The 11,641-nt window shown below is 50.8% G+C and overlaps 1 protein-coding gene across 1 annotated transcript; it reads left to right on the plus strand.

Moving 5' to 3' along the window:
- The first annotated feature begins 414 nt into the window (after positions 1-414).
- Positions 415-11,023, plus strand: TSGA10IP (testis specific 10 interacting protein). Its single transcript, XM_063095174.1, has 8 exons — positions 415-549; positions 1,255-1,391; positions 1,478-2,187; positions 2,300-2,447; positions 7,344-7,514; positions 9,980-10,079; positions 10,244-10,368; positions 10,888-11,023. The coding sequence occupies exons 1-8, from the start codon at positions 421-423 to the stop codon at positions 11,021-11,023; spliced, it is 1,656 nt and encodes a 551-aa protein (XP_062951244.1). The 5' UTR covers positions 415-420.
- The last annotated feature ends 618 nt before the right edge of the window (positions 11,024-11,641 follow it).

Consider the following 11,641-nt stretch of genomic DNA (forward strand, 5'->3'; position numbering starts at 1 on the left):
GTTTGGCTTACTCAGGGCCTCAGAAGGCAGGCTGAGGGAGGGGGCCCACTTCAGGCACCTCCTGGGCATCTTCCCAGGACGTGAGGACCTTCAAGAGGGTTGAGTCCCATGGTCCCTTTTACAGGTAGGTGGGGACACAGGCCAAGTGTGGGTGGGGACATACCAGGTCACACAGGGAGTCTGTGGCAGAGGCAGGACTTGGCCTGGGTCCCTAGACTCCCAGGCCTGAACCATTCCTCAGCATCCTGATGAGCTCTACCCCTCAAAGGAGGTCAGCCTCACATGCCCTGGATGACCCCTTCCTGCTGTGCCTTTTGCCAGAGCCCCTGAGACGGGCTTAGGACTGGTTGTCATAGAGATAGCCAGGAGGACAGTTCCACAGCTGGCAGGCGGGGGTGGGGGACGAGGCAGGACACCAATATGCTAAACACCCACCAACAGCTGGCCAGGACCACATCGGAGAGACCAGGGCAGGACACACAGCTTCAGGCTCCAGGGACGGGCTCAGGGCTGCTCAGGCTGCTGTCGAGCATCCCCCCGGCAGATCAGGTGAGGGAGGCCCACTCGGGGGGGACCTTCAACTGCCCAGAGGCAGACGGGCTCTCTGGGGCCTGGGGAGGTCAGGGCCGGGGGAGGCCCTGGAGAAGCCACGAGACTGGAGCTGGGGCCCAGGTGAGAGCCAGAAAGGACCAAGTGGGACAGGGACCACAGGGAGGCCTAAAGGACGTGGGGTGAAACTGAGGGATGACCCCCAGGGATGACTCCCACGGACGATGGAGTGACTTAGGGGACACTGCAGTAGGAGCAGGCTTTCGGGGAAGATGATGTGGTCCTTCCGCCTTGGCTGTAGAAAGTCTAGGGCCCCATGGGACATTTAGAAGAGCTGTCCCGGTCCCAGAGGCAGCCTCGTGCAATGGTGACACGTCTGGGCTCTGAGACAGACTGGACACGCTCAGGTCCTGGCTCCACCACTTACCCATTGTGTGACCTCAGCTATTTGACCTCTCTGAGCCTCAGTCTTCTCAACTGTATGATGGGGGTGGTGGGGTCCTTGGGAAGCTGAAACGTGCTAGCACATGCAAGTCCTGAACATGCAGGAGGTGCTCAGCCAGTGGTGGCCGTTGCTGTTTTAATAGGAAGGAGGAGGAAGTGATCAGTCGGTGTTGGTGGGTGCACAGAAGAGAGGGTCCCGGGGAGGTGCAGAGCAGTTCAGGAGGCCGCTCAGAGCTGGCCTCCCCTCCTGTCTCTGCCAAGGGGAGCCTGGGGAGTGGTGACAGTGTGCTCATTCAGGGCCAGCAGCAGGGGTTGCAGAGCACAGGCTGGACGGAAAAGAAGGACCGCAGGCCCAGGAGTCGGAAGAAGAAAGGCCATGGCTCCGCCGAGGCTGTGGAGTGAGCAGCTGCGGGATGGGCCGGGAGGGGGCCAGGCCCCCGGGGGCCAGTGCGCAGCCCCTGAGCCCTGCTCTCCCTCTCTCCAGTCTCTTGCCTGCTCCTCGGAAGCCCTCCTTCCCCTTCCAGTGGGCCTGGGAGAGCTTTGCCACAGATGGCCGGGCTCTGCTTCGGCCGAGCTCCTCTTCGGCCCCTGGCCACCAGGCCCTGCCCTTGCCCGCAGCGGTCTCCCAGCTCAAGTCCAGGTGCAAGTCCACAGCCAACCTCCCAGAGGCCCACGGCTCCTGTGGGAAGACAGAGGTGCAAAGCCTGGAGAGGAGACAGCAGCTTGCGGGCGGCATCCCCAGCTCTCCTGGTAAAGAGGAGAACCAAGGGCTACAGCCGTCCAGTGGGTGTGACCTCCGGCTGCCTGGGGAGCGGTCAGGGTCAGCATCTGAGTCCGAGGACGCTGCTGAGCCAGAAGGCCCGGGTGCTGAGGAGGATGAGGGTCTGAGCCCTGGGGAACGGCCCCAGCTCCCTAGCACAGGGTCGATCTTGGAGGAGGAGAGGTTCTCAGAAGTGGCAGAGGAGGCCAAAGAGGGGGAGCATGCGGCCCCCCAAAGAAAGAGGGCCAGTTCTCGGAAAAAGGGGCAGGATTCTGTAGAGCAGGCCTCGGATGAGGGGGAGCTCCGGCAAGGGAGTGGCTCCAGCTCCAACAATCTCCGAGAGCCACAGAGGAGGCCATCGAGGACCAGGGAGCTGGAGGGGCCATGGGACCTGGAGAAGTCACACAGGCAGTTGCAGCAAGACTTGGGCTGTGGTGAGTACGGGGCTCAGTGCCTGGGTTCCCCAGCAGCCACATGGGGGGAGAGCAGTCTGGGTGCAGGGGGCCAGAAGAGACGGTGGTCCCTGACTTGGTCCCACCGGGACAGGTCTCCAAAAGCAGCCCTGGAAGGTTTCGCAGGCTGCTGTTCAGGCTTCCAGCCGGAATGGGAAGGCCAATGCCTTGGCGGATGATGAAAGTTTCCCATTTGCCAACTTCCCTAATCGCACCTTCCAAAAACGACAGGAGGCCACCAGGTAAGGGGGCGGAGCAAGAATGATGGGCACCAAGGGCGAGGAGGAGACGAGGAGCAAGTTCTCCAAGAGACACTTAGACGTCCGTACTCTCACTCACTCCTCTGTTTATCCATCCATCAGTCTTTCTGAACATTCAGTCATCCATCTATCCACCATCCATCCACCGACTGATAGCATCCATCCATCCATCCATCCGTCCATCCGTCCATCCATCCATCGTCTCTCTGTCTGACTCCTTGGCCAACCGTCTATTGACACAATCCCACTTTTCATTCATTTACTCTCTTTTCTTCTAGCTGTCCATTAATCTGTTATCTAAGTGGTTAAAGCAACATGTATTGAGTATCTACTCATGAGTCCTCAGGCTATCAGGATAAAAGGACTTGTCCTAGCCTTAGAAGCTCAAGGTTTGGAAAAGGAGACAGACGGACGACTGTGTCAGTTCAGTTAAAGAATTATGGCACCTGGAGCTTGAACAAGGGATGATGGGAGCAGAGGGGAAGACTGGAGGCCACGAGGGGCTGTTGGCAATGGCTAAGTGAGGGATGATAGGTGGCCATGTGGATGGAGAGAGGGGTCCCGTTTAAGAGGTATTTAGAGGCTGGCTCAACAGGCCTGGTGGCTGGTTAGACGTGGCTTGTGGGGGTGGGGAGAATTCATTAGTGTTCTTATAGCACCCCTCAATTCTTTTTTAAAAAATTATCTTATTTTATTGACAGATAAAAATTGCATATACTTATGGTTTACAACATGATGTTCTGAAATAGGTATACTTTGTGGAATGGCTAAATGAAGCTAATTAACATATACATTGCCTCACATACTTATTTTTTTGGACCAGCATCTCCCCAGTCCCACCCGCCCCTGCCTATCCTGACCCTGGTAACCACCATTCTACTCTCTGCTTCAGTGACTTGGGCTTTTTCGGATTCCACACATAAGTGAGATCGTCCAGTATCTGTCTTTCTGTGCCTGGTCTATTTCACTTAGCATAGTGTCCTCCAAGTTCATCCATGTTGTCTAAAATGACAGGATTTCATTATTTTTTAAGGCTGAATAGTATTCTGGGGTGTACACATGCCACATTTTCATTATCCATTCATCTTCTGATGGGCACAGTGTGATTCTGTACTTTGGCATCGTGGATAATGCCGCACGTGAGGGTGCAGATATCTCTTCAACATACGGATCTCATTTCCTTCGGGTATATATTCCCGGTAGTGGATTGCTGGATCATACGGTAGTTCTACTTTCACTTTTTTGAGGAACCTCCGTCGTGTTTTCTATAATGGCTGTACCAACTTACACCCCCACCAACAGCATGCAAGGGCTCCCCTTCCTCCACACCTCCCCCAGCATGTGTTATCTTCTGTCTTTTTGATAGTCATTCTAACAGACGTGAGGTGATATCTCATTGTGATTTAATTCACATTTTCCTCATGATTAGTGATGTTAAATGTTTTTTCATGTACTTGTTGGCCATTTGTATGTCTTCTTTTAAGAAATGTCTACTCAGGTTCTCTGTTTTCTTACTACTGAGTTCTTAGAGTTTCTTATATATTTTGGATATTAACCCCTCATCAGATGTATGCTTTGCAAATATTTTCTCCCATTTTATACTCTTTTGGTTCCTTTGCTGTGCAGAGCTTTTTATTTTGACATAATCCCATTTGTCTATTTTTCCTTTTGTTGCTTGTGCTTTTGGGGTCATATTAAAAAAATCCTTGCCCAGACCAATGTCGTGGAACTTTTCCTCTATGTTTTATTCTAGCAGTTTTAAAGTTTTAGGTCTTTTGTTTGTCTTTAATCCACTTTGAGTTGATTTTTGTATATGGTGTAAGATAAGGATCTAACTTCATCCTTTTACATGTGGATATCCAGTTTTCCCAATACCGTTTATTGAAGAGACTGTCCTTTCCCTATTATGAGTTCTTGGCATCTTTATAAAAAATTAATTGACCATCAATGCATGGATTTATCTGGGCTCACTATTCTTTTCCATTGGCCTATATGTCTGTTTTTATGCCAGTACTATGCTGTTTTGATTACTAAAGCTTTACAGTATATTTCTATGCTTTGTTTGTTTTGTTTTGGCAGCTGGCTTGTACGGGGTTTGAACCCTGGACCTTGGTGCTGTCAGCACAATGCTCTAACCAACTGAGCTAACCGGCCAGCCCTTATAGTATATTTTTAAATCAGGTAGTGTAATGCCTCCAGGTTTTTTGTTTGTTTCTCAAGATTGCTCTGGCTATTCAGAGGTTTTTGTGGTTCTATACAAATTTTAGGATCTTTTTTCCTATTTCTGTGAAAAATGTCATTGATTGGACCTTTGATGGGGATTTGCATATAGATTGCTTGGGGTATAAAATCAACTCAAAATGGATTAAAGAATTAAATATACACCCTGAAACAATAAAACTTCTTAAAGAAAACATAGGAGAAACACTTCAGGAAGTAGGACTGGACACAGACTTCATGAATAAGACCCCAAAAGCACGGGCAACCAAAGGAAAAATAAACAAATGGGATTATATCAAACTAAAAAGCTTCTGCACAGCAAAAGAAACAATTAACAGAGTTAAAAGACAACCAACAGAGTGGGAGAAAATATTTGCAAAATATACATCTGACAAAGGATTAATATCCAGAATATACAAGGAACTCAAACAACTTTACAAGAAAAAAACAAGCAACCCAATTAAAAAATGGGCAAAAGAGCTAAGTAGGCATTTCTCTAAGGAAGATATACAAATGGCCAACAGACATATGAAAAAATGCTCAACATCACTCAGCATCCGGGAAATGCAAATCAAAACCACACTGAGATACCATCTCACCCCAGTTAGGATGGCTAAAATCCAAAAGACTCTGAACGATAAATGCTGGCGAGGTTGCAGAGAAAAAGGAACTCTCATACATTGTTGGTGGGACTGCAAAATGGTGCAGCCTCTATGGAAAATGGTATGGAGGTTCCTCAAACAACTGCAGATAGATCTGCCATATGACCCAGCTATCCCACTGCTGGGAATATACCCAGAGGAATGGAAATCATCAAGTCGAAGGTATACCTGTTCCCCAATGTTCGTCGCAGCACTCTTTATAATAGCCAAGAGTTGGAACCTGCCCAAATGTCCATCATCGGATGAGTGGATACGGAAAATGTGGTACATCTACACAATGGAGTACTACTCAGCTATAAAAACGAATGAAATACTGCCATTTGCAACAACATGGATGGACCTTGAGAGAATTATATTAAGTGAAATAAGTCAGGCACAGAAAGAGAAATACCACATGTTCTCACTTATTGGTGGGAGCTAAAAATTAATATATAAATTCACACACACACACACACACAAAAAAAAAAACCGGGGGTGGGGGAAGAAGATATAACAACCACAATTACTTGAAGTTGATAGAACAAGCAAACAGAAAGGACATTGTTGCGGGGGAGGGAGGAGAAGGAGGAGGGAGGGAGGTTTTGGTAAGGGGCAACAATTATCAACCACAATGTATATCGACAAAATAAAAGTTAAAAAAAAAAAAACATTGCTTGGGGTAGTATAAACATTTTAACAATATTAATTCTTCCAAAGCACCGTTCAGTTCTTACCCTGCCACCCACTGCTTGAAACCCTTCCATGCTTCCCAGTGTCCTTGGAACAAAGCCCAGACTCCTTGGTAAAGAGACTCCTGTCTCCTGCACCAGCTGGTCAGAGTGACTGGAAGGCCCATGCTCTTCCTCCTTCCTGTCCTCGGATGGCCCCTCTTCTCACTCACCCAGCTAAACTGGATGCACATTTCAATGCCCAAGTCAGGCGTCCCTCTAGGGTGGTCTTTTCTGTGCTTGTCTCTGTTACAGCACTTGCCACACTGCATTACACTGGGGTGCTAGACTGTTTGCCCACCCTGGCCCACAGACTGAGGGATCCCTGAGGGCAGGTGCCAGATCTTAGTGATCACAGCCTCCCTGGTGTCCTGCAGAGGACCTGGCACATAGTTGGTGCTCAATAAATATGCACCGAGTGAATGACTGCATCTCCCCCTTTACTTGTCTATCTGGCCACCTTTCTATCTGACCATGATTCAATTATGCATGAATTCACCAAATATTGAGTTTCTTGGGCACTCTTCCAGGTGCTGGGGTTACATTTGTAGTGAGCAGGACAGACAAGGGACCCTGATCTCATGAGGTTTACATTCTACTTGGGAAGAAGAGTAATTAATAAAGAAATGAACAAACTATGTACCTAGAGATGGGAGATACCTGGGAGGCAGTTGGGGTTATCAGGGAAAGTCTCTCGGGAGAGTGACATTTGAGCAAAGACCTGATTGACAAGAAGGAACTGGCCATGAGATCTGGGGAAGAATGTTCCAGGTCTACCTAGCTGCTGTCTGTTTGACCATCCACACCTTTCATCCATCTGTCCTTCCGCCCACTGATCCCTTCACCATTTTACTTCTCTTTCCCATCCACTCATCCATCCATCTGTCTGTCCATCTGTCCAACTTTGCCTCAAATCAATAGGCATTAACCTAGCTCCTACCAGATAAGGGGGTCAGAGAGAAGAACGCGGTCTGGCCCCGTCCTCAGGGAGAGTTGCTTTGCAAGGGGAGGTTGGCAATGCAAGTGGGGTTGCAGGCTGTGTATGCTGAGCTCCACAGGGGCTCCGGAAGCTGGGGCTCACTGCTGGCTAGGGTGTGCAGGAGGCTTCCAGAACAAGCAGGGAAAAGTCTTGAGCTGGCTAGGACTGAGCCCCCATGTGCAGCCTCCATCATGTCAGACTTCATGACAAATCCCTTCCCTCAGGTGCCCACACTCCTCTTCCCCTTGCCCCTGCCCTCCTTGAGGTTCCTGCAGACTTCCCCCATGCCTTGCCCCTCTCTCCACCCAAGAAGCCTGCTGCAGGCCTGGGCACGGCAGCAGCAGGAGGAGCAGCAGCAGGCCGAGCTGCGGCGGGCCCGGGAGCAGCAGGTCCAGCAGCAGGTGGCCCGCTGCCTGGCTGCCTACACGCCCCGAGGAAGCCGGGGGCCCGGGGCTGCGCAGCGCAAGCTGGAGGAACTGAGGTAGGGAATCAGGGCCACAGCGGGCCCCGTGGGCAGAGGGCAGGGAGGCTGTGCTAGGAAGGGGACTGCAGGGCCCAGGAGACCCAGCCCTCTCCTTCCCTGAGGACGGAGCCTCTGGGGCCATTCTTCACAAGGCAGGTTGGCCAGGCCACTTCCCCAAATTTTACAGATGAAGACACTGAGGCACAGGGAGAAGGGGCTGGTTCAAGGCCACCCAGTTAATAATTATGACCCCTGCAGCTGTCGAATGCTCAAGGGTAAAATGTTCTATGTGCACCATCACACTTTCAAGTCTTGTTCTTCTGATTTCCAATGCTCGTTACAAAAATTCAGATATTATAGAATAGTTACGTGGAACAGGAACAGCCCCTATGACCCCACTCCTGGAGTTAACCATAGTTCACGGTCAGGCGAAAAGTCTTCTGTTTTATTCTGTTCCCATATTTTGACCATTTTTCTAAAAAGCCATTTCATGAATCAGGTAAATCTTTTTTTAAGACTCCTAACAGGCCCATAAAGTAGGAAGTATTACCCCATACTTGTGAAGATGGGGAAACTGAGGCTCAGAGAGCTTAAGTAACTTGCCAAAGGCCATGAGTGAGTAGAAGAGCTGGGGTTCCAGCCCAGGCAGCCCTTCAGCACCTGGCTACACTGCCTGTGAGTGCTCAAACACCCACCTGTTAGATAAAGGGCTCCAGCATCTTCCCCCAAGAGCCCTGCCTAGTGAAAACGGACAACAGAAATGAATAGCATTGCTGATGCCACCGCCTGGAGCACCTACTGGGTGCAGCTGGCACAGGACAGCCCTTCCCATGCCTCATCTCCTTTGGTCTATGGTGAGTGGGGTGCCGCAGAGAGGGAAGAGGGAGGGGACTTGGCAGGGCTCCCATCACCTACTTTTTGAGGCTCAGTCTTATCACCCCCAACTTTACAGATGAGAAAACAGAGGCTCTGAGAAGTCAAGTGTGTTTTAGGGGAATCCTTGGCCAATGATTGGGGAGATGTCTTCTGCTTGCCAGGCCTCAAGTTAATTGTTGCTTTTTTAGTAAGGCAGGAAGTGTGAGGTTCAGAATTCCAAGTGCAGATGCAGCAAGAGGAGTGTTTCAAGTTCACCCCTTTTATTTTCTACTTCGGAGGGTGAAGGCATGAACAGATATTGCCCACGTGGTCTCTCAGCCCTTATAGCCCATGAAATTTTCTTCCTGAGTGAACAGGAGATTCTGCCCTGTCCAGCAGACAAAAGAGGTCACCCTGTGGCAGGGAGGGGACACATCTTCCTCTTGTTCTTAGATGCTGGACAGGGCTGACACCCACCAGCACCACTTCCTTTTTCACTTGGGGCTCCAAGATATGGGCTTCCTTCATTTCAAACAGAAATAGCATAAAGTATCCAGCAGGAAAAATGCACACAACATCACAGAAAAGACAGGGACTGAATGCCAGCCCATGCCCTCCTGCCCCTGCTTACAATTGCTGTAAATTCCCTCTTGCATGGTGAAGATCCCTTTCTAAAGTAACTTGTGCTCTAGCCATGGGTCTTCGAGTCCACATCTTTTTCTTTATGGATGAAGGTTCCTTTCCTGGCATACAGTCAAGGGGCCAGCCCAGCCCAGCATTGTTTTTCCATGGGGCCCAGCACACTTGCCAGAGGTGCCAGCACGAGGCCTGGAGTCTTGTCTGCTTCTCCCCTTCCTACCGTTCGTGGGTGCTGCCACCACACCCTCAGTCCTCTCTTATGTGCTTCACAGAAAGATACATGGGTCCCCGGAAGGCCACTCTTGCTGTCTGTTCACAAAAGACAGTGACATTCAGCTTGTTGAGCAAACACACGTCTGACACATGCAGAAACTGGGTTTTTGAAAATGGAAATTGTGCTTTCCCAGCGCAACCCTGATCTTTCCAGGATGAGTTCTTTTATTTGCGACACAATTTTTTAGTTCCTCTGTCCCATTTTCTAAGGTGTCTCCTCATAAGAACCACAGACAATGCTGGCCAGCTTGTCTGATCCCTGCTATAGCACAGCGAAGAAAACTGAGAGCCCAAAGTCACAGACAACAACCACAGCTTCCTCCTCAGAGGTGCAGAGTGAGGCAGGCAGGGGGCGACAGTGCAAGCAGGTGTCCAAGAACTCAGCAGCTAGCACTGGCCCTCTCCCTTTGGGGTGGCAAGGAGGATGGGCAAGCTCTGGCTATGCAGACAGGGGACTTGGGCTCAGTCCCTCGCTTCCCAGCTGCACAACAATGGGCACATCCCTCGACTCTCCTGAGCCATCAGTAAAATGGGGCAAATCATTCCTGTCCTGGCTGCACTCACAAGGAATCCAGGGCCAGGAAGGGAATGAAATGGCTTTGTAGAGGTAAGGGTGGGGAGGACGTAAACATGAAGTCCTCAGTGAGGATGAGTTGGCTCGAGTGGGGATGGCTGGTGTCCATGATTGGCTGCCCGGAGGCCTATCTCCCCTGCAGGCGCCAGGAGCGTCAGCGCTTTGCCGAGTACCAGGCGGAGTTGCAGGGCATCCAGCACAGGGTGCAGGCCCGGCCCTTCCTGTTCCAGCAGGCCATGCAGGTGAGGGCTGACCTAAGAACTGAGCTGGTTGAGCGGGTAGGGAGTGGGCCCCCTCAGATGGGAGCACCCCCAGAAAAGCCCTGGGACGCCCCTCAGTAATCAGAGGCCCACCATGCCCTCAGCAGCCCTGGTGCAGAGCAGAAACCCCTCTTCTCTATCCTCAGGCCAATGCCAGGCTCACTGTGACCCGGCGCTTCTCCCAGGTGCTGTCTGCACTAGGACTGGATGAGGAGCAGCTGCTGGCCAAGGCAGGAAAGAAGGACACAGAAGGCACATCCAGGAGACCCAGGTGAGGCCATCTTGCTGGCCAGGAACTGGCTCTGTCCAGCTGCTGCAGGAAGGGGCACCAACACCAGCACTCCAGGCCCTGCAGAGTCTCCCCCAGGCCCTGTCCTTCATGTCACTCAAGGAAGGTGGGGCCAGGGTTAGTGTTCCCACTTTACGATGAAGATGCTAAGGACCAGAGCAGCAGGGCCTTGCTTAAGGACACAGGGCAAATAAGCAGCAGAACCTTTCTGGGGTTCTGTGGCCATTTGAGTGGCCACCTGAGTGGCCACATAACAAGCCCCCATTAGGGGCTGGTGCCAGCTGGTCACCCTATGTAGACTGCCCTTTATGCCTTAGAATAACCTGGTACAGAGCAGGGATTATGAGGTCCACTTCACAACAAAAAAATTGAGACTCGAGAAGTCACTTGTCCAGGGTCACAAACCAGTATAGGAGATAGATTTGAATCCACATGGTTGGTGATTTACTTGCGTATGGGGTGGGGAGCTGTGGAACCCAGTGGCCTCTCTGTGTCTTTAAGGAGCCACAAGTCAGTGAGAGCAAAAATGGAGCATTCTTCTCAGAGCCCCCCAAGGACGGAACACAACGACAGCCAGGCTGACAGTCTCTCCACCCCCAGTCTGGACCAGGAGTTCAGTCCTCAAGTTAAAAATTAAAGGCTTTATGGAAAATACAGTGTAGGATTTCTGGTGGGATGGGGGGAAGGCTGTGGGTTGGGAGTAGGAGGTGGCAGAGGGGTGGGCAGCATGCTTAGCTGTCTCCACATCCCCAGAAGCTCTGGCTGTCCTGGCTGCCTCCCAGCCAGCACACATTTTAGGTTCTTTTATATGTCTCTAACATATATGCTGGGACCTAGAAATTCAAGAGTTAATAGGAGAGAATGGCTCCTGCCTTTGAGGACTCCCAGTCGAGTGGGGGAGGGGACAGACCTTTAAAGGGGTGCATACAACACACCCTTAACCCATGCTGAGATGTGCCACACAGGAAGTCACAGACTGAGCAACTGCTAGGTAGGTGGTTGTTGGGAAGGATTGTGTGAACAGGGCTTTTAAGTGCCAGCAATTTAAAAAATTTAAGTTAGAGCCCCTTAAGGAAAAAAAAAAAAAAAAACACGCGCACACACACACACACAAGTGCCAAATTTTGCACTCAATTTCAGGGAGTTCAGACACACTGATGCTCATCTGGAGCTCCTTAGCAGATCACGAGGCGCAGGTCTTAAAAAACCCACTCGGGAGACGTGGGAAGGCAGCACTCGCTGATAATACTGGTTA

The sequence above is a fragment of the Cynocephalus volans genome, chromosome 4 (genome assembly GCF_027409185.1).
Source record: "Cynocephalus volans isolate mCynVol1 chromosome 4, mCynVol1.pri, whole genome shotgun sequence".
NCBI lineage: Eukaryota > Metazoa > Chordata > Mammalia > Dermoptera > Cynocephalidae > Cynocephalus > Cynocephalus volans.

Bases quoted from the DNA above. Each gene is read 5' to 3' on its own strand.
- TSGA10IP (XM_063095174.1), top strand. From the start codon at position 421: ATGCTAAACACCCACCAACAGCTGGCCAGGACCACATCGGAGAGACCA. The intron at 550-1,254 runs GTGAGGGAGGCC...GTCTCTGCCAAG, and splicing joins GCATCCCCCCGGCAGATCAG to GGGAGCCTGGGGAGTGGTGA. The intron at 10,369-10,887 runs GTGAGGCCATCT...TGTGTCTTTAAG, and splicing joins GGCACATCCAGGAGACCCAG to GAGCCACAAGTCAGTGAGAG.